This window comes from Coregonus clupeaformis, unplaced genomic scaffold (assembly GCF_020615455.1).
Source record: "Coregonus clupeaformis isolate EN_2021a unplaced genomic scaffold, ASM2061545v1 scaf0245, whole genome shotgun sequence".
NCBI lineage: Eukaryota > Metazoa > Chordata > Actinopteri > Salmoniformes > Salmonidae > Coregonus > Coregonus clupeaformis.
Window position 1 is genome coordinate 413,900 of NW_025533700.1, and position 26,765 is coordinate 440,664.

General features: G+C 49.6%; 2 protein-coding genes and 5 non-coding genes across 7 annotated transcripts; 1 reads left to right on the plus strand and 6 right to left on the minus strand.

Moving 5' to 3' along the window:
• Positions 1 to 526: 526 nt before the first annotated feature.
• LOC121531505 (60S ribosomal protein L4-A) lies at positions 527 to 15,247 on the minus strand. The gene is made up of 10 exons (XM_041836750.2): positions 15,176 to 15,247; positions 14,272 to 14,443; positions 13,935 to 14,041; positions 13,308 to 13,446; positions 12,215 to 12,339; positions 11,876 to 12,005; positions 11,113 to 11,269; positions 9,758 to 9,841; positions 9,335 to 9,455; positions 527 to 660 (listed from the first exon to the last, which is right to left on the minus strand). The coding sequence occupies exons 1-10, from the start codon at positions 15,176 to 15,178 to the stop codon at positions 595 to 597; spliced, it is 1,104 nt and encodes a 367-aa protein (XP_041692684.1). The 5' UTR covers positions 15,179 to 15,247; the 3' UTR covers positions 527 to 594.
• On the minus strand, positions 9,936 to 10,003 carry LOC121532379. Its single transcript, XR_005994284.1, has one exon. It is a non-coding gene; the product is annotated as a small nucleolar RNA SNORD18 (small nucleolar RNA).
• On the minus strand, positions 12,579 to 12,675 carry LOC121532382. The gene has a single exon (XR_005994287.2). It is a non-coding gene; the product is annotated as a small nucleolar RNA SNORD16 (small nucleolar RNA).
• Positions 13,584 to 13,682, minus strand: LOC121532381. Its single transcript, XR_005994286.1, has one exon. It is a non-coding gene; the product is annotated as a small nucleolar RNA SNORD16 (small nucleolar RNA).
• Positions 14,138 to 14,206, minus strand: LOC121532377. Its single transcript, XR_005994282.1, has one exon. It is a non-coding gene; the product is annotated as a small nucleolar RNA SNORD18 (small nucleolar RNA).
• LOC121532380 lies at positions 14,577 to 14,675 on the minus strand. The gene has a single exon (XR_005994285.1). It is a non-coding gene; the product is annotated as a small nucleolar RNA SNORD16 (small nucleolar RNA).
• A 3,276-nt stretch (positions 15,248 to 18,523) lies between the features above and the next one.
• On the plus strand, positions 18,524 to 25,620 carry LOC123484246 (protein piccolo-like). Its single transcript, XM_045214370.1, has 2 exons — positions 18,524 to 18,543; positions 24,654 to 25,620. The coding sequence occupies exons 1-2, from the start codon at positions 18,524 to 18,526 to the stop codon at positions 25,618 to 25,620; spliced, it is 987 nt and encodes a 328-aa protein (XP_045070305.1).
• Positions 25,621 to 26,765: the final 1,145 nt, after the last annotated feature.

The window sequence follows — 26,765 nt, forward strand, 5'->3', positions numbered from 1 at the left end:
GAATAACGTAATGCCTTACAGAACTGCTTTGGTTTTACCATCATAAACATCAGGGGTGTATTCAGTAGGTTGTCAAGGTCTTAATTGATTAGTTAAACGTAAAGTCTGTTAGTTAGCCCCTAGCCTGAGTACTGGCCTGTTTGTGCCATCATTCCTGTTTACCATGACATGGAGTGGAATGATAACGTGGTACCAGACTAGCTAACGACAGTAAAGGCCAGTATTACAACACATAGCTAGGTGTACAGGTCCAGTGTAACATCACAACATAACTAGGTGTACAGGTATTTTTGTACTTTAATAAGCCTGTTAAACTTGTCCAAATAATGCTAATAAATGTGGTATTATCACAGTATGTAATTGAACTCATTGCATCTCAGCTTTCATTAATGAACAACAAAATGTTGCACTCACAAGTATTAATGATCAGGGTCCCTGATGAGTCTTTGTCATGCCAAATCCATGAGTTGTCAAGAGAGTTCAAGAGAGTAGACAGACCGGTATAGAAATAAAGTGACAAATGGGGTGTTTTTCTATAGATTTTATTTGAAACCATCTCTGAAGCCCACAGTCTGTTAGAAGAGAAGCGCTGCTTTACGCCTTGGCTGGGGCCGGCTTTACAGACCGCTTCTTCTTAGGCTTCAGCATCTTGGCCTTGATCTGGGAAGAGAGGGGGTAGGGGGTAGAGGGGCGACAGGGTAGAGGGGGCGACAGGGGTAGAGGGGGGCGGACAGGGGTAGAGGGCAGAGGGGCGACAGGGTAGAGGGGAGGCGACAGGGTAGGGGGTAGAGGGGGAGCGACAGGGGTAGAGGGGCGACAGGGAGAGGGGGGCGACAGGGGTAGAGGGGTAGAGGGGGGCGACAGGGGTAGAGGGGGCGACAGAGGGTAGAGGGGCGAGGGGTAGAGGAGGCGACAGGGTAGAGGGGGACAGGGGTAGAGGGCAGAGGGGGTAGGGGCAGAGGGGGCAGAGGGTAGGGCGACAGGGGGTAGAGGGGGGCGACAGAGGGTGAGAGGGCGACAGGGGTAGAGGCGGAGGCGACAGGGGGTAGAGGGGCGACAGGGTAGAGGGGGCCAGAGGGGGCGACAGGGGTAGAGGGGGGCGACAGGGGTAGAGGGGGACAGGGCAGAGGAGGGGCAGAGGGGTAGAGGGGGGCGACAGGGAGAGGGGGCGACAGGGGTAGAGGGGGCGACAGGGTAGAGGGGGCGACAGGGGTAGAGGAGCGACAGGAGAGGGGGGCGACAGGGTAGAGGGGGCGACAGGGGTAGAGGGGGCGACAGGGGTAGAGGGGGGGCGAGGGGTAGAGGGCGGCAAGGGTAGGGGGGCGACAGGGTAGAGGGGGCCACAGGGTAGAGGGGGGACAGGGGTGAGGGGGCGACAGGGGTAGAGGGCGACAGGGGTAGAGGGGGCCGGCAGAGGGAGAGGGGCGACAGGGGTAGAGGGGGCGACAGGGTAGAGGGGGGCGACAGGGGTAGAGGGGGCGACAGGGGAGGGGGCGACAGGGGTAGAGGGGGCGGCAGGGTAGAGGGGGCGACAGGGGTAGAGGGGGCGACAGGGGTAGAGGGGGCGACAGGGGTAGAGGGGAGCGACAGGGGTAGAGGGGAGCGACAGGGGTAGAGGGGCGACAGGGGTAGAGGGGCGACAGGGGTAGAGGGGAGCGACAGGGGTAGAGGGTAGAGGGGGCGACAGGGTAGAGGGGGCGACAGGGTAGAGGGAGAGGGGGCGACAGGGTAGAGGGCAGAGGGGGCGACAGGGGTAGAGGGGCGCACAGGGGTAGAGGGGAGCGACAGGGGAGAGGGGCGACAGGGGTAGAGGGCAGAGGGGAGCGACAGGGTAGAGGGCAGAGGGGCGACAGGGCAGAGGGGGGACAGGGGAGAGGGGACAGGGGTAGAGGGTAGAGGGGTAGAGGGGGAGCGACAGGGGTAGAGGGGGGCGACAGGGGTAGAGGGGAGCGACAGGGGTAGAGGGGGTAGAGGGGCAGAGGGGGGCGACAGGGTAGAGGGGGACAGGGGTAGAGGGGGGCGACAGGGGTAGAGGGGGACAGGGAGAGGAGCGACAGGGGTAGAGGGGGCGACAGGGGCAGAGGGGAGCGACAGGGGAGGGGGACAGGGGTAGAGGGGGCGACAGGGGTAGAGGGGGCGACAGGGTAGAGGAGGACAGGGGTAGAGGGGACAGGGAGTGGGGAGCGACAGGGGTAGAGGGGGCGACAGGGGTAGAGGGGAGCGACAGGGGTAGAGGGGGAGAGGGGTAGAGGGGGCGACAGGGTAGAGGGGGACAGGGGGAGAGGGGGACAGGGGTAGAGGGAGCGACAGGGCAGAGGGGGCGACAGGGGTAGAGGGGAGCGACAGGGGTAGAGGGCGACAGGGTGAGAGGGGCGACAGGGGTAGAGGGGGAGCACAGGGGTAGAGGGGGCGACAGGGGTAGAGGGGGGCGACAGGGTAGAGGGGGCGACAGGGTAGAGGGAGCCACAGGGGCAGGGGGGGCGACAGGGTAGAGGGCGACAGGGTAGAGGGCGAGGGGGCAAGCAGGGGTAGAGGGGGCGACAGGGTAGAGGGCAGAGGGGGCGACAGGGCAGAGGGGGGGCGACAGGGGAGAGGGGGGCGACAGGGGTAGAGGGGAGCGACAGGGTAGAGGGGGCGCACAGGGGTAGAGGGGCGACAGGGGTAGAGGAGCGACAGGGGTAGAGGGCGGCACAGGGCAGAGGGTAGAGGGAGCGACAGAGGGAGGGTGAGGGGCGACGAGAGGGTAGAGGGGGGCGACAGGGGCAGAGGGCAGAGGCAGGGGCAGAGGGAGCGACAGGGTAGAGGGCGAGGGGTAGAGGGGGCGACAGGGGTAGAGGGGGCCACAGGGGCAGAGGGGCAGAGGGAGCGACAGGGAGAGGGGAGCGACAGGGTAGAGGGGGCACAGGGGTACGACAGGGTAGAGGGGGCGACAGGGGTAGAGGGGGCCACAGGGTAGAGGGGAGCGACAGGGGTAGAGGCGACAGGGTAGAGGGGGGCGACAGGGCAGAGGTAGAGGGGGCGACAGGGGGGCAGAGGGTAGAGGGGGAGCGACAGGGGTAGAGGGGGCGACAGGGGTAGAGGAGCAGGAGGGGGCGACAGGGTAGAGGGAGCGACAGGGGTAGAGGGGGCGACAGGGTAGAGGGCGACAGGGTAGAGGGTAGAGGGCAGAGGGGCGAGGGCACAGGGGTAGAGGGGAGCGACAGGGGTAGAGGGCGGGGCAGAGGGGCAGAGGTGAGGGCACAGGGCAGAGGGGGGTAGAGGGGGCGACAGGGGTAGAGGGAGCCGGGCGAGGGGGGCACAGGGTAGAGGGGAGCGACAGGGGTAGAGGGGGCGACAGGGGGTAGAGGGGCGACAGGGGTAGAGGGGCAGAGGGGGCGACAGGGCAGAGGGGAGCGACAGGGTAGAGGGGCGACAGGGGTAGAGGGGGCGACAGGGAGAGCGACAAGGGGTAGAGGGGAGCCACAGGGGTAGAGGGAGCGACAGGGTAGAGGGGCGACAGGGGTAGAGGGGGCGACAGGGAGAGGGGGCTGACAGGGGTAGGGGGCGACAGGGTAGAGGGGGGGGGCGCAGGGTAGAGGTAGAGGGCGACAGGGGTAGAGGAGCCGACAGGGCAGTAGAGGCGACAGGTAGAGGGTAGAGGGGGCACAGGGGTAGAGGGGAGCGACAGGGTAGAGGAGCGACAGGGGTAGAGGGGGCAGGGTAGAGGGGTAGAGGGGGCGACAGGGTAGAGGGAGCGACAGGGGGTAGAGGAGCGACAGGGGCAGAGGGGCGACAGGGGTAGAGGGGGCGACAGGGTAGAGCGGCAGAGTGGGGCGACAAGGGGTAGAGGGGGGTGACAGGGGTAGAGGGTGGAGAGGAGCGACAGGGGTAGAGGGAGCGACAGGGGGTAGAGGAGCGACAGGGTAGAGGGAGCGACAGGGGTAGAGGGGCGACAGGGTAGAGGGCAGAGGGAGCGACAGGGGTAGAGGAGCGACAGGGTAGAGGGGAGCACAGGGCAGAGGGGCAGAGGGGCGACAGGGTAGAGGGAGCGACAGGGTAGAGGGGGGCGACAGGGGTAGAGGGGAGGGGGCGACAGGGTAGAGGGGTAGAGGGCGACAGGGGTAGAGGGGTGAGGGGCGACAGGGGTAGAGGGGAGAGTGGGGCGACAGGGGTAGAGGGCAGAGGGGGGGCGACAGGGTAGAGGGGGCCGACAGGGTAGAGGGGGCGCACAGGGGTAGAGGGCAGAGGGTAGAGGGGGCCGGTAGAGGGGGCGACAGGGGGTAGAGGGGGACAGGGCAGGGTAGGGGGGCGACAGGGTAGAGGGGGCACAGGGCAGTGGGGGCGACAGGGAGGGGGGGCGACAGGGGTAGAGGGGGGCGACAGGGGTAGAGGGGGGCGACAGGGGTAGAGGGGGGCGACAGGGGTAGAGGGCGACAGGGGTAGAGGGGGGCGACAGGGTAGAGGGGGCGAAGGGGGCGCAGAGGGTAGAGGGGCGAAGCAGGGTAGAGGGGGCGACAGGGGTAGAGGGCGACAGGGCAGAGGGGGGCGACAGGGGTAGAGGGCGACAGGGGTAGAGGGGCGACAGGGTAGGGCGACAGGGGTAGAGGGGGCGCAGGGTAGAGGGGTGAGGGGCGACAGGGTAGAGGGGGCGACAGGGGTAGAGGCGGGAGAGGGCCACAGGGGTAGAGGGGCGACAGGGTAGAGGGTAGAGGGGGCAGCAGGGTAGAGGGCAGGGGAGGGGGCGACAGGGCAGAGGGTAGAGGGGAGGGCGACAGGGTAGAGGGGAGAGGGCGGGCACAGGGTAGAGGGGCGACGGGTAGAGGGGGCGACAGGGAGAGGGGGCACAGGGGGCAGGGGGGGGCGACAGGGGTAGAGGGGGCGACAGGGTAGAGGGGGCGACAGGGTAGAGGGGGCGACAGGGGTAGAGGGGGCGACAGGGGTAGAGGGGCAGAGGGGGCGACAGGGGTAGAGGGGCTACAGGGTAGAGGGTAGAGGGGGCGACAGGGTAGAGGGGGCGACAGGGGTAGAGGGGGCGACAGGGGGTAGAGGGGCGACAGGGGGTAGAGGGGGCGACAGGGTAGAGGGGGACAGGGGTAGAGGGGTAGAGGGGGGCGACAGGGGTAGAGGGGGGCGACAGGGGTAGAGGGGTAGAGGGGGGTAGAGGGCGAGAGCAACTTGTCATTAGGACAATATAGGAATTCAGGAAATGTAGGATATTGATGTGGGTCAATTTCAATGTATGAATAGGGGTCATAGAAGCAGGGATTTCTGATGATACGGAAGGTCCTTCTACCAGTACTCATACGTCAGTGTTTAGGTGCAATTGGGAGGAAGTATGTTTGTCATGGGTACAGAGTATTTTACAGGCTTCATTCAGAACTTCTGTTAGATATCAGGGTTCAGAAACACGGACCAAAGTGGAAGCTCAGTGTAGAATTTTAAAAAGACGTCTCAATCCGTTACTCACCACTCCCTCACTGCAAACATGGATAACTTGGAGTTGTTTCCTCAGACACCGATTGAGCCTAGTCCTGAGCTGTGTTCGAATACTCATACTAACCCTACTATTTGTGACGCGCATTGAGTATGTAGTACGCTTATTGGTCATAGTATGGATATAGTTAGTATGCCAAAAGTTCCCGAACGTCGTACTAAATTCACCAAAATACGAAGCATACAAGCAGTGGACACTATTTCCGTGCTTTTAGGGCCCATAATGCAATTGTTCAGAAAAAGGGGCATGGCTTCACAACGTTTTGAGATTGGAAGAAAATATGCAGCCGAAGTCCAATGAGAGCGGACACAAATTCACTGCTTTAATTAATTTTGACAAAAAGTTAAGAAATGTTCCCAATGTAATGAAGTCAGACTTTTCAAATACGTTACGTTGCCTGACAATGTTAGCTACGCTATCCTTACGAACTGCATAGCATTACAGCAGTATGTACCGGTATGTTAGCTAGCTACCTAACGTTAGTTGGTTACTAATACATCCAACTTGCTGGGCGGTATATTAACTACCTGCTATCTAACTACCCAACATTTATTACATTTTTACAATTTTTTTACATTTTAGTCATTTAGCAGACGCTCTTATCCAGAGCAACTTGCAGTTAGTGAGTGCATAATTTTTTTTATTCATACTGGCCCCCCGTGGGAAACGAACCCACATCCCTTCCGGCCATTCCCTCCCCTACCTTGGACGACGCTGGACCAATTGTGCGCCGCCCATGAGTCTCCCGGTCGCGGCCGGCTGCAACAGAGCCTGGACTCGAACCAGGATCTCTAGTGGCACAGCTAGCACTGCGATGCAGTGCCTTAGACCACTGCTCCACTCGGGAGTATTATTGACGTGATGATTCACATCATTCTTAGCTAAGTGGTATAGTCATTGTGCGTGTCAATGGACATTGTTAATTCTGGCTATCGAACGCAGATTTACTGATGAATTTACAAACGCTCAACACCCGTCAAATATGGCCGGTGTCAGTAAATGCAGGCAAAAAAATGCGTAATTAAAATTGTCTGGATAACATGAACAGTCTGACCGGCTCTGCTAGGGCGAGTAAAATGGTCAGAGTGAGCTGTTCTCTCATTTGTGCCTGGAAGTAGCTAGAAGGCTAGCCAACGTTAGCTTGGGTGCTTGACTGCCGTTGTGAGGCCAGAACGCTCGGATCAACCCTACTCCTCGGCCAGAGGCTTGACTGCCGTTGTGAGCCCAGAACGCTCGGATCAACCCTACTCCTCGGCCAGAGGCTTGACTGCCGTTGTGAGCCCAGAACGCTCTGATCAACCCTACTCCTCGGCCAGAGGCTTGACTGCCGCTGTGAGGCCAGAACGCTCTGATCAACCCTCGGCCAGAGCGTCCAGTGTGCGCTCCGAGAGCGAAACCCTCAAATTACGAACGGACATTCTGACAACGCTCTGGATTTACCAACGCCCCAGAGCGCACTCTGGCACTCCAGATTGAATTTACGAACACAGCCGAAATCGTAAAATGTGTAGCTAGTCATTTTTTTATGCTAACAAGCTAGCGAGAGGTTGCATAGCAACAAGTTCCGGTAGACAGGCATTTACAGTATACTAAAATGAACTGATAGTATGAAGCATATACTCATTATGTAGTATACAGTACGTTAGCATGGGTATTCAAACACACCTCTATAGTATGTAGCATATACTCATCATGTAGTATACAGTACGTTAGCATGGGTATTCAAACACAGCTCTATAGTATGTAGCATATACTCATCATGTAGTATACAGTACGTTAGCACGGGTATTCAAACACACCTCTATAGTATGTAGCATATACTCATCATGTAGTATACAGTACGTTAGCATGGGTATTCAAACACAGCTCTATAGTATGTAGCATATACTCATCGTGTAGTATACAGTACGTTAGCACGGGTATTCAAACACACCTCTATAGTATGTAGCATATACTCATCATGTGGTATACAGTACGTTAGTACGGGTATTCAAACACACCTCTATAGTATGTAGCATATACTCATCATGTAGTATACAGTACGTTAGCACGGGTATTCAAACACACCTCTATAGTATGTAGCATATACTCATCATGTAGTATACAGTACGTTAGCATGGGTATTCAAACACAGCTCTATAGTATGTAGCATATACTCATCATGTAGTATACAGTACGTTAGCATGGGTATTCAAACACACCTCTATAGTATGTAGCATATACTCATCATGTAGTATACAGTATCGTTAGCATGGGTATTCAAACACACCTCTATAGTATGTAGCATATACTCATCATGTAGTATACAGTACGTTAGCATGGGTATTCAAACACACCTCTATAGTATGTAGCATATACTCATCATGTAGTATACAGTACGTTAGCATGGGTATTCAAACACACCTCTATAGTATGTAGCATATACTCATCATGTAGTATACAGTACGTTAGCATGGGTATTCAAACACACCTCTATAGTATGTAGCATATACTCATCATGTAGTATACAGTACGTTAGCATGGGTATTCAAACACACCTCTATAGTATGTAGCATATACTCATCATGTAGTATACAGTACGTTAGCATGGGTATTCAAACACACCTCTATAGTATGTAGCATATACTCATCATGTAGTATACAGTACGTTAGCATGGGTATTCAAACACAGCTCTATAGTATGTAGCATATACTCATCATGTAGTATACAGTACGTTAGCACGGGTATTCAAACACAGCTCTATAGTATGTAGCATATACTCATCATGTAGTATACAGTACGTTAGCATGGGTATTCAAACACAGCTCTATAGTATGTAGCATATACTCATCATGTAGTATACAGTACGTTAGCATGGGTATTCAAACACACCTCTATAGTATGTAGCATATACTCATCATGTAGTATACAGTACGTTAGCATGGGTATTCAAACACACCTCTATAGTATGTAGCATATACTCATCATGTAGTATACAGTACGTTAGCATGGGTATTCAAACACACCTCTATAGTATGTAGCATATACTCATCATGTAGTATACAGTACGTTAGCATGGGTATTCAAACACAGCTCTATAGTATGTAGCATATACTCATCATGTAGTATACAGTACGTTAGCACGGGTATTCAAACACAGCTCTATAGTATGTAGCATATACTCATCATGTAGTATACAGTACGTTAGCATGGGTATTCAAACACAGCTCTATAGTATGTAGCATATACTCATCATGTAGTATACAGTACGTTAGCATGGGTATTCAAACACACCTCTATAGTATGTAGCATATACTCATCATGTAGTATACAGTACGTTAGCATGGGTATTCAAACACACCTCTATAGTATGTAGCATATACTCATCATGTAGTATACAGTACGTTAGCACGGGTATTCAAACACACCTCTATAGTATGTAGCATATACTCATCATGTAGTATACAGTACGTTAGCATGGGTATTCAAACACAGCTCTATAGTATGTAGCATATACTCATCATGTAGTATACAGTACGTTAGCATGGGTATTCAAACACACCTCTATAGTATGTAGCATATACTCATCATGTAGTATACAGTACGTTAGCATGGGTATTCAAACACAGCTCTATAGTATGTAGCATATACTCATCATGTAGTATACAGTACGTTAGTATGGGTATTCAAACACAGCTCTATAGTATGTAGCATATACTCATCATGTAGTATACAGTACGTTAGCATGGGTATTCAAACACAGCTCTAGACTAAAAGACTAAAGACCCCGTTGAACCATGACTGGTTCACCAGTTTCCCTATTATACAGGCCTTTATGTGCAACCGAGGGCCATAGCCGGCCATTTTGGTGGTATACTCACAGCCGGGTCATGGAGCAGGATGGCTTGACGTCTGGCTGTCTTGGCGTAGGGGTTCAGCTTCATCATGATTCTCAGGTTCTTCAGAGGGTTCTTCTTCAGGACCCGGCGCCTGATCTTCTTGCTGTGAGGAGACCAGACGGGGTCAGTAGGAGGGAAAATCTAGCAACATTGTGTGAACCTTCACTTTGACGAAGGCACACTTAACTATATAGTGCACTACTTTAGACCAGAGCCCAATCGAAAGTAATACACTATATTAGGAAGAGGGCCCTTGGGATGCAGCCTATTGTAAAGGCTCAGGATTCAGAAACACAGACCTTAAAAGTGGAACCTCATGGCTTCATGTCACAATGGAGGATAACGCAGTGTAACATACTATAGTACCCATAATGCTCTGTACTATATAAAGTGAGCAGGTCTTACTTTGGGGCACGAAGCGCTTTCTGGATCTCCTCACTCTTCAGAATCCTGCTCAGATCTGTGTTGGTCATCTTGTGCATGGGCAGACTGGAGGAGAGGGACAGTGGTCAGAACACAGAACGACTGGCAGCACCTCTACGATTATTATGGTGGTTAGCAGCAGAACATTAGAGCCTTATCAAAACTCAGAACTTCTGGTAGATATCAGGATTCAGAAACACGGACCGAAGTGGAAGCTCATCACTGTAGAAATTAAATAGCTCTCAAATCTGCTACTAACCAACACACTAAAAAAACGCCAGTCCTTGAGTACCCCCAACACGTTGTAGCCCAAGACAAGCACACCCGATTCAGCTGGTCAAGTAATCAAGCCCTCAAAGACTTGAATCAGGTGAGTTTGTTCGGAGATGCAACAACAAAGTGCTTTTTGGGGGGGTTCTGGAGGACTGATCTGGGGCAACATCACGCCCAACTGGTTGACATTACTAACTAGTTGAAACGACTAACTTAATTTCAACCAGTTTTAACCAACTACGAAGACAGGGCCCAATGAGCCTTAGGACCCTATGCACCGGTGGAGATCCGAGGAGACTCGTCTGAAGTCGGAACCGCCGATGTGCCAACCTCTGTTTGTAGCCCAAACCTTTCGGACGCTACCAAACTAAACGGGACCCCACGGTGGAAAGGGGATATTCTCACGAACATAACGGTGTTCTCAGTTTTGCTTTACGAGCCCCACGGGACTCGTCTGAAGGTAACCGGTACCAGATTTTTTAAAAACGAAAAGTATGAAGGTAGTTTTGCCTACCCCCAAAAAAGGCATTAAAATGTGTTCAAAAATATAAAAACATCTCATCTCCTAGATTTAGGACAGACACTTCAAAAACTTGTTTGGGATGTATTTTTGGACTGTACTTTGCCATAAATGTGTTTATGGGGTTTATATTTTATCAAATAATTGTTTATACCTAAAAGGTCCTAAATCAAACAGTTAACTGATCCATGGTATGGAAATATTAAAACAATTCCACGTCAGCTTAGCACCCCCTCGTCCCCCAACATCTTAGTCTAAATAATTAACTATTTGAATTGATTTATGAAATTAGACAACTGTATGGAAAGTAGATTCTTAATGTTAATTAGTCGGTACAGAATAAAACAACCGTTTGTTATGCCAATTCATTTAAGGTGGTCATATTGTTTTAAACAGAACTGGTAGTTTAACACCCCAGTAATAACTCCATGTTGACAGGCTAGATTGGAGTTACCATGTTCATCAGATCTCCACAAGAACATAGGGGTCCATTAAGGACCGGGTCCATTAAGGATCGGGTCCATTTAACCCTAGTTTTACTGACTTGTAGTCCACCTTGAGAGAGGCAGATTTGCGCCAGGTTCCATAGAGCTGGTCCAACTTGCGGAAGGCGGACTCGGTCCAGATACAGAAGCGGCCGACGTGACCACCGGGGGCGAGCCGGAGCAGGTTCAGCTTGTTCACGTTCTGCAGGGTGATGCCTGGTAGATGGATGGGAAGACATTTACATTTGAGTATTGAGTTTTAAAATAGAGAAACTCTAAATCAGTTTCCTACACAGTGGCAACTACAGCCAGACAGTTTCTATTGAAAAGAAACGCATCTACATTTCAGTCATTTAGATTAGCAGATGAATGGCATTCTCCATTATCCCTTTACAGAAAACGTCTATTCATTATCCATGTTTATTTACTTTTCCTATGCAAAAGAAGAAGATACTAATCACCGCTACATGGAGGCAGTGTCTGAAACAGCACCCTATTGCCTTTACTTCTGCCAAAGTAGTGCACTATATAGGGAATAGGGTGCCATGTAGGACACACCAGGGTAGACTAACCAGTACACACCAGGGTAGACTAACCAGTACATACCAGGGTAGACTAACCAGTACATACCAGGGTAGACTAACCAGTACATACCAGGGTAGACTAACCAGTACATACCAGGGTAGACTAACCAGTACATACCAGGGTAGACTAACCAGTACATACCAGGGTAGACTAACCAGTACACACCAGGGTAGACTAACCAGTACATACCAGGGTAGGCTAACCAGTACATACCAGGGTAGACTAACCAGTACATACCAGGGATGTTTCTGAATGCCTTGGTGACGCCTTGGTCTTGGTTGTAGATGATGCACGGTCCTTTGCGCTGGATACGCCTGCGATTCCTCATCTTACCTTTACCGGCACGCATTCGCTGGGACGCGTACACCTGCACAGATCCACAATATCACCTTCATTATCTCATCCACTAAGGACACTCACTCATACTGTCACGCAATGGCTCACCACTCCCATTAAAATCGGGATTCAGAAACACGGACCTGGAGTGGTACATCACTGCTTCATTTCGCTCATAACAAGACGTCGAAAAGTGAACCTTGACAGTGAGACAGTCAGAGGAAAGACGGTGTAGTTTACCTTCTTGATGTCGTTCCAGGCCTTGAGTTTCTTCAGCAGCAGCACAGCCTCCTTGGTCTTCTTGTAACCCTCAACTTTATCATCAACCACCAGGGGAACCTCTGGGATCTCCTCAATCCGGTGTCCTGAACGAGGGGAGGCCATCTAGTTACGGAGATCTATAGCCTTCTAATTCCTGACAGGGATATACACCCCCTGAAGGAGGGGATCAGGAGAACCATTCTAATGCATTATACTACTACAGTACCAGCTTCATTATACTACCCTAGTACTAGATTATATATTTTACTACTACTACCAGCTTCATTATATAGCAATGTACAGTTTCTCTAGCAATAGCTACATTATATTAATATACAATATCTTATCAGAACTTTTGTTTTGTCAACCCACAGTGCCAGTTATAAGACAGACGGCAAACCGTCACTGCAGTGTCAGACGCAAATTACACCATCATAACAAGTCATCTTTAATGAATCAACATTTTAAAGGGATAGTTCTGGATTTTGGCCACGAGCCCCTTTACTTCCCCAGAGTCAGATGAACTTGTGGATACCATTTTTACATCAGTGTCCAGTATGAAGGAAATTCTAGGTAGTTTTGTGAGCTAATGCTATCTTGCGTTAGCCCAATGACGGAGTCTACAGGAAGAGACGGAATGCTAGGTGTTCCAATAGAATGCTAGGTGTTCCAATAGAATGCTAGGTGTTCCAATAGAATGCTAGGTGTTCCAATAGAATGCTAGGTGTTCCAATAGAATGCTAGGTGTTCCAATAGAATGCTAGGTGTTCCAATAGAATGCTAGGTGTTCCAATAGACTTCCAGTCATTGCACTAGCGCTATTTAGCACCTTCCTTCAAACTGCACTCAGACAAACGGTATCCATGACTATCCGACTCTGGGGAAGTAGATTAAGGGACCCCTTGCCAAAATCCTGAACTCTTTAAGAGCCTGTTGTTTCTTAAATGCATAACAGGTGTCTAGCAAAGAGATTATTAACTACAAATTAGAACTCGTACAAGGTTCCATACATATATTTACACTGGTAAGACAGCTGTGCAGTGAGTACATCAGAGGATGGTGGGCGGCGTACCTTTTGACATGACAAGTGCGGGCAGGGCGGAGGCAGCCAGGGCGGAGCAGATGGCGTAACGCTTCTGTGTGGTGTTGATCCTGCGGTGCCAGCGGCGCCATGTCTTGGTGGGGGCGAACATGCGGCCTCCACGACACATCTACAGTCACTTGGGTCAAGGAACTGCTAAACAAGGCAGAAAGATTCAAGCCAGGGAATCAACATTAAGTGGTCTTTAGTCTAGGACCAACCTTAATCTGTGTGCCAGAAACCGGCCCTAAATGTGTTCGAGTGCCTTGCTCAGACTCAATGTTCGTCAGCCACTTGTGCCAGCGTACGACATCAGGCATAATGTCACTGTTCACAGTGTAGGACGCAAATTACACCATCACTGCAAGCCTCCAACTGTCTAGTCAACCTCAGCATGCATTACCACCAGGGCTTTGTTCATTAGGCAACAAACTGATGAACACTCCAAAACAGTGAGGTACCATTAGTACTTATCCAATGAGAAACTTGTATTCCCTCTACAAAATGTTCAGTTACAATGACCCATAATGAACACCACCCCGGCAGCACATTTGTACCCGTTACAGACATCGTAAAATTAATAGGAAATGTTTCATTTTGTCTGTTAGAGAAGGATACATTTCCGAAAGCTCCCTGACCAGAGCGGTGGGTACCACCTCCCCTCACACGGGGAATACGGGCCACGGCCCGGCCTGTACCCCAGGACTCAGCGCTGGTCTGGTGACCTGGAACCCAGAGAACACACAGAACGCATTAGAACCTATCCTGTATACTTTACCCTTGTCAACAGATCGCTATAGGTTTTATGGTACAGATGAAAGCCATTCAGAACTTCTACTATAATCACTGCTCTCAGAAACACGGACCGAAGTGTCAACTCATCAGTAAAGCTTGTCATCTGTCTCCAAAAAAGCAATGTTTATTTGACTGAATACATGTTGAAACAATCACTCACCGGCCAGTTTGCTGACAGCATAGGGCTGACGGTTGTTCTTGCGCATGTTGGTGTGCACAAAGTTGACAATGTCAGGGCGGATGGGAGCCTTGAACACGGCAGGCATGACGACATTTTTGCCTGAACTCTCTCCTTTCTCGGAGTAGATCGAGATTAACGGCCGGGCACAAGCCTGAGGAAGACAAAAAGGTCAGGGATAGGTTATCCTGCAATAGGTTACAATGCACCTAATCGCATGTAGATAGTTAACCAACAGTCTACATCTGAAACGTTAAACGTCAGCCAACATAGCTAGTTAGCCATCTTGCTCAGACTCAGTTGTCGTCATTCACTTGCGCCAGCATATGACCGTAGGCATCGGTCGACTGATCGCAAAGTAGGACGCAAATTACACCATCATAGCAAGTAAATGTAGTTTAGTTCTGAAATATATTCAATGTAAAATAACGACCAATTCGAAGTATTCCTTGGCTTGCTTATTTGCAGCTATGTTAGTAGGTAGCATGCAAAAACGGATAATGTGTCAGCTTTGGATGTGTTATATGTTGGTAGCTAGCTGGTGTCAGCAAATGTCTACCTGAACTATGGTTTACTAAGTAAATACTCAAAACAGTTACATGAGGAAAGGTATACTGGTTTACGAATCTCACGTATAATTGAGAAAACCCGGCTATATGGCCTGTGTTATTGCAAAGGAAAGAACACGTGACTTGGCTAAAACAGTGCCCATCCAAAATGGCGCCTCGTGTCAACTTCGTTCAGATTCGACATGGAATAAAGTTAAATGGTTTTACCTTGTAGAGATTTTGGCGAGACAAGCGTTTGGTTTTGGAATGTACATTGCTCGCGAACGTTGACGTCAAATGGTATATGCAACTGAAACCAAGTTAGCCAGGATTCTCACCATTTTGATATTTTTGTTTCGGCTCCCGGGAACCTCGCTCTTCACTCAATGGCGGCCACAGGAGAAAGAGGAAGTTGGTACTACAACTCACGATATATGCTTCCGACAACGTCACACTTCCGGCAACTTAAACTTTCAATAAATGCAATACTATAGAGGTATATTTTTTCTATTCTAAATCAATATATTTAACCTTCTATAAATATCGATACTGTAATACTATACAACGGCGAAAACAACTTTCATAAATGGGACTATCTAGGTCTCTACTGCGCAGTACGGCGGAGGAAACAAGGGTGGTGACCGGACTACTTTCGTGATAATTATTTCTTTTTCATAAATAAATGTAGCTACCGCATGTGCCAAAATACTTATTTTGTCTTACAAGTGAAATATGAATTGATCAAAAATAAAAAATAAATTGTGTTTTCAAATGTTTGGCTAGCTTGTTAGCTGGCTAGTTTGCTAACGTTACTTATCTGACTATTTTCAATATTTGCCTGTTATTGTTTTGTGCAGCTAATGTTAGCTTAGTTAGTTAGCTAACGTTTACTAGCTACAGACAGATGTATCTAGTTAGCAAGCTAGCTAAATAATCAATTGACTTTGGGGGGGTGAATAGTTATGCACGCCCATGGGACCACACAGCCGTCATACCACTCAGGAAAGAGACGGCGTTCTGTCTCCTAGAGATGAACATACTTTGGTGCGAAAAGTGCAAATCAATCCCAGAACAACAGCAAAGGACCTTGTGAAGATGCTGGAGGAAACGGTACAAAAGTATCTATATCCACAGTAAAACGAGTCCTATATCGACATAACCTGAAAGGCCGCTCAGCAAGGAAGAAGCCACTGCTCCAAAACCGCCATTAAAAAGCCAGACTACGGTTTGCAACTGCACATGAGGACAAAGATCGTACTTTTTTGAGAAATGTCCTCTGGTCTGATGTAACAAAAATAGAACTGTTTGGCCATAATGACCATCGTTATGTTTGGAGGAAAAAGGCGGTGGCAGCATCATGCTATGGGGGTGCTTTGCTGCAGGAGGGACTGGTGCACTTCACAAAATAGATGGCATCACGAGGAAGGAAAATGATATGGATATATTGAAGCAACATCTCAAGACATCAGTCAGGAAGTTAAAGCTTGGTCGCAAATGGGTCTTCCAAATGGACAATGACCCCAAGCATTCTTCCAAAGTTGTGGCAAAATGGCTTAAGGACAACAAAGTCAAGGTATTGGAGTGGCCATCACAAAGCCCTGACCTCAATCCTATAGAACATTTGTGGGCAGAACTGAAAAAGCGTTTTTCAGCAAGGAGGCCTACAAACCTGACTCAGTTACACCAGCTCTGTCAGGAGGAATAGGCCAAAATTCACCCAACTTCTTGTGGAAGGCTACCCGAAACGTTTGACCCAAGTTAAATAATTTAAAGGCAATGCTACCAAATACTAATTGAGTGTATGTACATTTCTGTCACGGTCGTTCATGAACGGGTCAGACCAAGGCGCAGCGTGATATGACTACATGTTTATTTGACTATTAACCACAACGACGAAACGTGAAGTCCAACGCAACATACCTTACACGGAACAAGATCCCACAACCCACTAGTGCCAATAGGCTGCCTAAGTATGGTCCCCAATCAGAGACAACGAGCGACAGCTGCCTCTGATTGGGAACCACACCGGCCAACATAGACCTAGACGTACTAGATCTAAACCTTGAAAATACAACATAGAACATCACAACATAGAAAGTCACACCCTGACTCAACAAATAAGAGTCCCCAGAGTCAGGGCGTGACCATTTCTGACCCACTGGGAATGTGATGAAAGAAATAAAAGCTGAAAGAAATAATTATCTCTACTATTATTCTGACATTTCACATTCTTAAAATAAAGTGGTTATCCTAACTGACCTAAGAAAATGTCAGGAATTGTGAAAAACTGCATTTAAATGTATTTGGCTAAGGTGTTTGTAAACTTCTGACTTCAACTCTACAACACCCCTTATGGCAGATTCAGGTTCCTGAGATTACCGTTTGGCATTGCCTCAGCTCCTGAAGTTTATCACAAAACCATACATCTGATCTACGAACACATTGAGGGCATGGACACGTCGATGGATGACATTATTGTATGGGGGATGTCGAAAGCAGAGCACGACGCAAGACTGAAAAAAGTGCTGGAAGCAACAAGGAAAGCAAACTTGAAACTGATCAGAGATACATTTTGTTGGAGACATCATCAGCAGTGTAGGCATCAGACCTGAGCTGAGAAAAATATCTGCTGTGGATAACATTCCAAAACCAAAGCGCAAAACGTCCAGATGTTTAATGGGATGGTCAACTACATGGGAAAATTACTACCCAACCTCTCAGAGAAGATTGCTCCGCTGAGAAGACTGACAGAAAAGAAAATAGAATGGGAATGGAATCATGAACATGAGACTGCATGGAACAACTTGAAAAAAACAGCTGACAGAAGAACCAGTCTGGAGGTTTTACGACCCAGCGAGACCATCGGATGCATCACAGAGTGGACTGTTCTGTTGCAGAAATACGTCAACAACTGGCAACCAGTGGCAACCAGTGGCAACCAGTGGCAACCAGTGGCATATGCATCTCGTTCAATGACCGACCCTGAGACCTGATCTGCTCAAATTCAAAGGGAGCTGCTCACCATAACATATGCTGGTGAGAGATTTCCTGAGAGATTTGTGTCAGGACAAGTGATGAGCGTTGAAACGGATCACAAAACACTGATTCCGCTGTTTCAAAAGCCACTGAAGGACTGTCCGCTGAGAGTCCAAAGAACGATGAGCAAACTACAATGCTCTGAATGTAGCATACACACCAAGAAAATATGATGTGCACAGCAAACCCTCTTTCTAGAGCTGTGGACCCGAAGGCAAGCACCACAGCAGATGAAGAAGTGAGAGCATACGTGGACATGATCACAACAGCATTGCCAGTCGCAGATGGAAGATGGAAATCATACGGACTGAGACAGAAAAAGACACAACACTGACAAACCTGAAGGAAACAGTCATCAATGAATGGCCTAACATAAAACAAGCCTGCTCACAAGACATAACTGAATACTGAAACTGCAGAGCTGAGCTGACAGCACTCACATGGTCTACAAAGGAAGCAAAATAGTCATTCTGAAAAGTCTGAGGAAGGAAATGTTCACCTAGGAACCAATAAGTGTAAGAAGAGAGCATGTAAAGTAATGTATTGGCCCAGAATGAACCAAGATGTGACAGAGAAAGTACCAAACTGTACTACATGTCTGAAATACCAAGCAAGCAACCCCGCAGAGCCATTAAAGCTCCACCCTGCACATGAGAGACCAGACCAAAAGGTAGGAGCTGACCTTTTCACATGTAATGGAATGGATTACCTTGTTGACACAGACTCCTACTTCCTGTACTCCTGAGTGGCGCAGTGGTCTAAGGCACTGCATCGCAGTGCTAACTGTGCCACTAGATCCTGGTTCGAATCCAGGCTCTGTCACAGCCGGTCGCGACCGGGAGACTCATGGGCGGCGCACAATTGGCCCAGCGTCGTCCAGGGTAGGGGAGGGAATGGCCGGCAGGGATGTAGCTCAGTTTATAGAGCATGGTGTTTGCAACGCCAGGGTTGTGGGTTCGTTTCCCACGGGGGGCCAGTATAAAAATATATGTATTCACTAACTGTAAGTCGCTCTGGATAAGAGCGTCTGCTAAATGACTAAAATGTAAATGTTTGTAGGCTGAACACCACTACCTCAGATGCTGTGATAACCTGCCTGAACTCCAACCTGGGACAACGTGAGGGACAAGAAACCTGCATGAATCCAACCTGGGGACAACTTGAGGGACAAGAAGCCTGCCTGAACTCCAACCTGGGGACAATGTGAGAGACAAATCAAACACATGGACACAGAAAGGAACAGTGATCCCTGAAGTACAGCCAAGGTCATACAACATACAAACAGAAGATGGCGCTGTTCTACGGAGAAATCGTTGGGTTCTTCTAAAAAACAAACACTGTTGAAGAGGCTCTGGCAGCAGCCCAGCATGAAGAACAAACCAGCAGAATATCCACACGGCAGTGAAATACTTATTGAGAGTTGTTAGGGACTCTAAGGACAATTACAACAGTTGAGAGTAAATTACTAATGTGGTATTTTCTCTAGTGGTCCTACTAAGCATATAGTTAATAACATTTTTGGTAACACTGTTGAAATGCTGTTTACAATTCATTTTGTTATTACACTTTGAGTACAGAAAGAGATTGTTTATTTTGAAAAGTAAAATACTTTCATTTAAAGAAATGGAGATGTAATGTTATGAGTAAATAGTGTTTGCTAGATTGATTACAACGCCTGAGCAGGATAATGCAGGAGAGCTACCTGTGGGCAGTTAAACGTGACAGAGAGTCGTGTGAATACGTGCCTCCCAACAACATGTCAAACGACATTCTTTCAAAAAACCTTCATTCTCTTTCATTACCGTGTACTCACTGAACCCTAACAACACAACAAGTGGAGCTTTGTACACATACACCAACACAGACTAGACTGCATGCATGGATCATTAAGCACACGTGTTTAATAGCATCAACAGTTGGAGTGAGGGGATGGAGTGTTTTCTCTAAATGGATTATTCAAGGACACGGGTCACAATCACAATCATCACAAATATTACACGTTTGCTTGTGTATGAGGGACAAGGAGCCTGAGGCCCAATTGGCACCCTACGTATTCCCTACATAGTGTATTACCCATAGGACCCTGGTCTAAAGTAGTGCACTATGTAGGGAATAGGGTGCCATTTGGGACCTAACCTGAGACTGTTCTAGTGCCTAGAGTCAGACTCAGGACATGAGACGTTCCTCAGCTTTTTGCAGCGATTACAGCTGCAAGTCTCTTGGGGTATGTCTCTGTAAGCTTGGCACATCTAGCCACTGGGAATTTTGCCCATTCTTCAAGGCAAAACTGCTCCAGCTCCTTCAAGTTGGATGGGTTCCACTGGTGTACAGCAATCTTTAAGTCATACCACATATTCTCAATTGGATTGAGGGCTTTGACTAGGCCATTCCAAGACATTTAAATGTTTTCCTTTAAACCACTCAAGTGTTGCTTTAGCAGTATGCTTAGGGTCATTGTCCTACTGGAAGATAAACCTCCATCCCAGTCTCAAATCTCTGGAAGACTGAAACAGGTTTCCCTCAAGAATTTCCCCGTATTTAGCACCATCCATCATTCCTTCAATTCTGACCAGTTTCCCAGTCCCTGACGATGAAAACCATCCCCACAGCATGATGCTGCCACCACCGTGCTTCACTGTGGGGATGGTGTTCTCGGGGTGATGAGAGGTGTTGGGTTTGCACCAGACATAGCGTTTTCCTTGATGGCCAAAAAGCTCAATTTTATTCTTATCTGACCAGAGTACCTTCTTCCATATGTTTGGGGAGTCTCCCACATGCCTTTTGGCGAACACCAAACGTGTTTGCTTATTTTTTTCTTTAAGCAATGGCTTTTTTCTGGCCACTCTTCCATAAAGCCCAGCTCTGTGGAGTGTACGGCTTAAAGTGGTCCAATGGACAGATATTCCAATCTCCGCTGTGGAGCTTTGCAGCTCCTTCAGGGTTATCTTTGGTGTTTTTGTTGCCTCTCTGATTAATGCCCTCCTTGCCTGGTCCGTGAGGTTTGGTGGGCGGCCCTCTCTTGGCAGGTTTGTTGTGGTGCCATATTCTTTCAATTTTTTTAAATAATGGATTGAATGGTGGGATGTTCAAAGTTTCTGATACTTTTTTATAACCCAATCCTGATCTGTACTTCTCCACAACTTTGTCCCTGACCTGTTTGGAGAGCTCCTTGGTCTTCATGTTGCCACTTGCTTGGTGGTGCCCCTTGCTTAGTGGTGTTGCAGACTCTGGGGCCTTTCAGAACAGGTGTATATATACTGAGATCATGTGACACTTAGATTGCACACAGGTGGACTTTATTTAACTAATTATGTGACTTCTGAAGGTAATTGGTTACACCAGATCTGATTTAGGGGCTTCATAGCAAAGGGGGTGAATACATATGCACGCACCACTTTTCCGTTATTTATCTTTTCTAATTTTTTGAAACAAGTAATTTTTTTCATTTCACTTCACCAATTTTGACTATTTTGTGTATGTCCATTACATGAAATCCAAATAATAATCCATTTAAATTACAGGTTGTAATGCAACAAAATAGGAAAAACGCCAAGGGGGATGAATACTTTTGCAAGGCACTGTATGTGCACACTGCCCACAACATGTAGTGGAAAATGAGCAGCACTTCCTAATCTCCTGCCAAATGCATATAGCATTTAAAATGTCTCTATTCCTTTGAAACTTGTGTGAGTGTAATATTTACTGTTCATTTCTGATTGTTTATTATCTATTTCACTTGCTTTGGCAAATGTAGTAGTGTGATGTTGTTCCCCTAGATGATGCACCAAGTTGGACCAGTTCAAGAGGGGACGTTAATAATTTAGTAACAATAATAATAATAATTCAATGTGTTTTCTTTATTTAATTACAGCTGCATAGCTAATGTTATTTGTTGGTGTACAAACATTTTTTTTTATATCTATATTGTAAATATACCTGATTGTAAAAGTTTTGTTTATTTTGGTTTGGTCCATCAAATACTTATGTCATGCAATAAAATGCAAATTAATTACTTAAAAATCATACAATGTGGTTTTCTGGATTTTTGTTTTAGATTCCGTCTCTCACAGTTGAAGTGTGCCTATGATAAAAATTACAGACCTCTACAGGCTTTGTAAGTAGGAAAACCTGCAAAATCGGCAGTGTATCAAATACTTGTTCTCCCCACTGTATATCCATGGTCTTTCATTTGTATAGCTGTGAATCAAAGGGTAAAGACACAGAGAGCTTACTGTAACAGTTATCTGTCTGAAAAAGAAACAGAAGTATACATCATCTTCCATTTCTATAACTGTTATAGATTACAATTGGATAGATACACAGTTTTCTAATGTTTTCACATTCTCTTACATTGACATTCCCTGTGTCCACCACATTAATAATAATAATAATATGCCATTTAGCAGACGCTTTTATCCAAAGCGACTTACAGTCATGCGTGCATACATTTTTGTGTATGGGTGGTCCCAGGGATCGAACCCACTACCTTGGTGTTACAAGCGCCGTGCTCTACCAGCTGAGCTACAGAGGACCAAGCGCCGTGCCCTACCAGCTGAGCTACAGAGGACCAAGCGCCGTGCTCTACCAGCTGAGCTACAGAGGACCAAGCGCCGTGCTCTACCAGCTGAGCTACAGAGGACCAAGCGCCGTGCTCTACCAGCTGAGCTACAGAGGACCAAGCGCCGTGCTCTACCAGCTGAGCTACAGAGGACCAAGCGCCGTGCTCTACCAGCTGAGCTACAGAGGACCAAGCGCCGTGCTCTACCAGCTGAGCTACAGAGGACCACATTTAAATGAGCTTTCTATGTGAGTGACAGTTTTTATCAGAGGGCCTGACAGGCCAGTCTAATGGTTTTGATTCCTAATCACCAGGACAGCACCTTCCCTCAATAACAACTTCCCTGTGTGTGTGTGTGCGTCTCTGTGTCCGTTGGCCAGCCCTCCACCATCTATCTATCAGGGGATCAATCAGGCTCTGTCTCGGGAACAATACCTCCTCTAGTTTATATCAGGGGATCAATCAGGCTTTGTCTCGGATTAATACCTCCTCTAGTTTATTACATTTTAGTAATTTAGCAGACACTCTTATCCAGAGCGACTTACAGTTCGTGAGTGCATACATTATTTTATATACTGGCCCCCCATGGGAATTGAACCCACAACCCTGGCGTTGCAAATGCCATGCTCTACCAACTGAGCTACATCCCTGCCGGCCATTCCCTCCCCTACTCTGGACGACGCTGGGCCAATTATACGCCGCCCAATGGGTCTCCCGGTCGCGGCCGGCTACGACAGAGCCCGGATTCGAACCAGGATCTCTAGTGGCACAGCTAGCACTGCCTTAGACCACTGGATCAATCAGGCTCTGTTTCTGATCAATACCTCCTCTAGTTTCTGTAACTAGGAGAAGCCATCATGATGACTCTGACACTTCATTCACAGGAGGCTGCTGAGGGGAGGACGGCTCATAATAATGTCTGGAATGGAGCCAATGGAATGGCATCAAACACCTGGAAACCATGTTTCATTATTTGATACCAATCCACTATTCCTCTCCAGCCATTACCACGAGCCTGTCCTCCCCAACCAATCCACCATTCCACTCCAGCCATTACCACGAGCCTGTCCTCCCCAACCAATCCACCATTCCGCTCCAGCCATTACCACGAGCCTGTCCTCCCCAACCAATCCACCATTCCACTCCAGCCATTACCACGAGCCTGTCCTCCCCAACCAATCCACCATGCCGCTCCAGCCATTACCACGAGCCCGTCCAGTTCCTCTCCAGCCATTACCACGAGCCCGTCCAGTTCCGCTCCAGCCATTACCACGAGCCTGTCCTCCCCAACCATTCCACTATTCCTCTCCAGCCATTACCACGAGCCTGTCCTCCCCAACCAATCCACAATTCCGCTCCAGCCATTACCACGAGCATGTCCAGTTCCACTCCAGCCATTACCACGAGCCTGTCCTCCCCAACCATTCCACCATGCCGCTCCAGCCATTACCACGAGCCCGTCCAGTTCCTCTCCAGCCATTACCACGAGCCTGTCCAGTTCCACTCCAGCCATTACCACGAGCCTGTCCTCCCCAACCATTCCACCATGCCGCTCCAGCCATTACCACGAGCCTGTCCAGTTCCACTCCAGCCATTACCACGAGCCTGTCCTCCCCAACCATTCCACCATGCCGCTCCAGCCATTACCACGAGCCCGTCCAGTTCCTCTCCAGCCATTACCACGAGCCTGTCCAGTTCCTCTCCAGCCATTACCACGAGCCCATCCTCCCCAAATAAGGAGCCACCAACCGCCTGTGACTTCATTATAGTGGTAATTGCCACGTTTCACTTTCAGTTAATGTATCCCCTAAAGCAAATGATTGTATTCTGATTGTCCCACCTGCCCACCATGCTAATGTAGTTATTAACAACGGCAATAATAGTACTTCTGCATAACTGCTTACACCTTCACATTGACATGACATTTTATTGACTAGCTCACAAGAAAATACAAATGTTTATAGGTATATTTCATGCTCATGTAAACAGGATTATAAAACTTATTTTAATGAGCAAGAGCTTCTGAGTTCTTTTAATTGCATAGTCTCCCAGTACAATACACATATGTATAATGTGCATTAAAAGTGCACTATAAAATGTTTATAGTTAATGGGAGAACAAATCTGTTTAAAACTCTCACAATATTATGTCTAGAATACAAGTGTTCTGTTTGATTTTCTACGATTGAACATTTATCAAAGTGTTCTTATATTAACTCCAAGCAAACAGCCAGGACCAGCCAGGACCAGCCAAGACCAGCCAGGGCCAGCCAGGACCAGCCAGGGCCAGCCAGGACCAGCCAAGACCAGCCAGGACCAGCCAGGACCAGCCAGGGCCAGCCAGGACCAGCCAGGGGCAGCCAGGGCCAGCCAGGACCAGCCAGGGCCAGCCAGGACCAGCCAGGGCCAGCCAGGGCCAGCCAGGGGCAGCCAGGGCCAGCCAGGACCAGCCAGGGCCAGCCAGGGCCAACCAGGGCCAACCAGGGCCAGCCAGGGGCAGCCAGGGCCAGCCAGGACCAGCCAGGGCCAACCAGGGCCAGCCAGGGCCAGCCAGGGCCAGCCAGGGGCAGCCAGGGCCAGCCAGGACCAGCCAGGGCCAGCCAGGGCCAGCCAGGGGCAGCCAGGGCCAGCCAGGACCAGCCAGGGCCAGCCAGGGGCAGCCAGGGCCAGCCAGGACCAGCCAGGGCCAACCAGGGCCAGCCAGGGCCAGCCAGGGGCAGCCAGGGCCAGCCAGGACCAGCCAGGGCCAGCCAGGACCAGCCAGGGGCAGCCAGGACCAGCCAGGACCAGCCAGGGCCAGCCAGGACCAGCCAGGGCCAGCCAGGGCCAGCCAGGGCCAGCCAGGGGCAGCCAGGGCCAGCCAGGGCCAGCCAGGGGCAGCCAGGACCAGCCAGGGCCAACCAGGACCAGCCAGGGGCAGCCAGGGGCAGCCAGGGCCAGCCAGGACCAGCCAGGGGCAGCCAGGGGCAGCCAGGACCAGCCAGGGCCAGCCAGGGGCAGCCAGGACCAGCCAGGGGCAGCCAGGGGCAGCCAGGACCAACCAGGGCCAGCCAGGACCAGCTGTTCCACTGTGAGTGGACATCAGACATCAGGCATGAGCAGAGAGATTAGGATGTCAGACCTGCTGGGTTCAGACCTGCTGGGTTCAGACCTGCTGGGTTCAGACCTGCTGGGTTCAAATACTATTTGAAATATTTCACAATTTTTGAGCGTTTGCTCTAGCCTGCCTGGTGTTCCAGATGGGCGGGGTTTCCCGTTTTGGGACTATTCTATTGGTTCATTAAAGCCAGGAAAGCTCCATCAAGCATATGTAAATTATTTTAAATGATTTTGAATGGTATTTCAACCCAGCTCTGATGTTGATATTTCTGTCATGTACAAGTCATCATCATCATCATATTCCAGTACGTGTGTGTGTGTGTGTGTGTGTGTGTGTGTGTGTGTGTGTGTGTGTGTGTGTGTGTGTGTGTGTGTACAATGTAAGATTCTAGGGTCAACAACAGGCTGCTATTGTGTCAATAAACTGTCAGCGCTTATTGTGGCAGGGTGTCAGGGTGGCAGGGTGTCAGGGTGGCAGGGTGTCAGGGTGGCAGGGTGGCAGGGTGGCAGGGGTGTCAGGGGTGTCAGGGTGTCAGGGGTGGCAGGGTGTCAGGGGTGGCAGGGTGTCAGGGTGGCAGGGTGTCAGGGTGGCAGGGTGTCAGGGTGGCAGGGTGGCAGGGTGGCAGGGTGTCAGGGTGGCAGGGTGGCAGGGTGGCAGGGTGGCAGGGTGTCAGGGTGGCAGGGTGTCAGGGGTGGCAGGGTGGCAGGGTGTCAGGGTGTCAGGGTGGCAGGGTGTCAGGGTGGCAGGGTGGCAGGGTGGCAGGGTGTCAGGGTGGCAGGGTGGCAGGGTGGCAGGGTGGCAGGGTGGCAGGGTGTCAGGGTGTCAGGGTGGCAGGGTGGCAGGGTGTCAGGGTGGCAGGGTGTCAGGGTGGCAGGGTGTCAGGGTGTCAGGGTGTCAGGGTGGCAGGGTGTCAGGGTGTCAGGGTGGCAGGGTGTCAGGGTGTCAGGGTGGCAGGGTGTCAGGGTGTCAGGGTGTCAGGGTGTCAGGGTGGCAGGGTGTCAGGGTGGCAGGGTGCAGGGTGGCAGGGTGTCAGGGTGGCAGGGTGCAGGGTGGCAGGGTGGCAGGGTGTCAGGGTGGCAGGGTGGCAGGGTGTCAGGGTGGCAGGGTGGCAGACAATAGGTCATTCTAGAGATCTGGCTAACTGCTTCTCTAGGATGCTCTGCGTCTGTCTGTGTCTGGTTGGTGTTAGTGGATGTGTAATCTGGTGATGTCTGTCTGTCTGTCTGTCTGTCTGT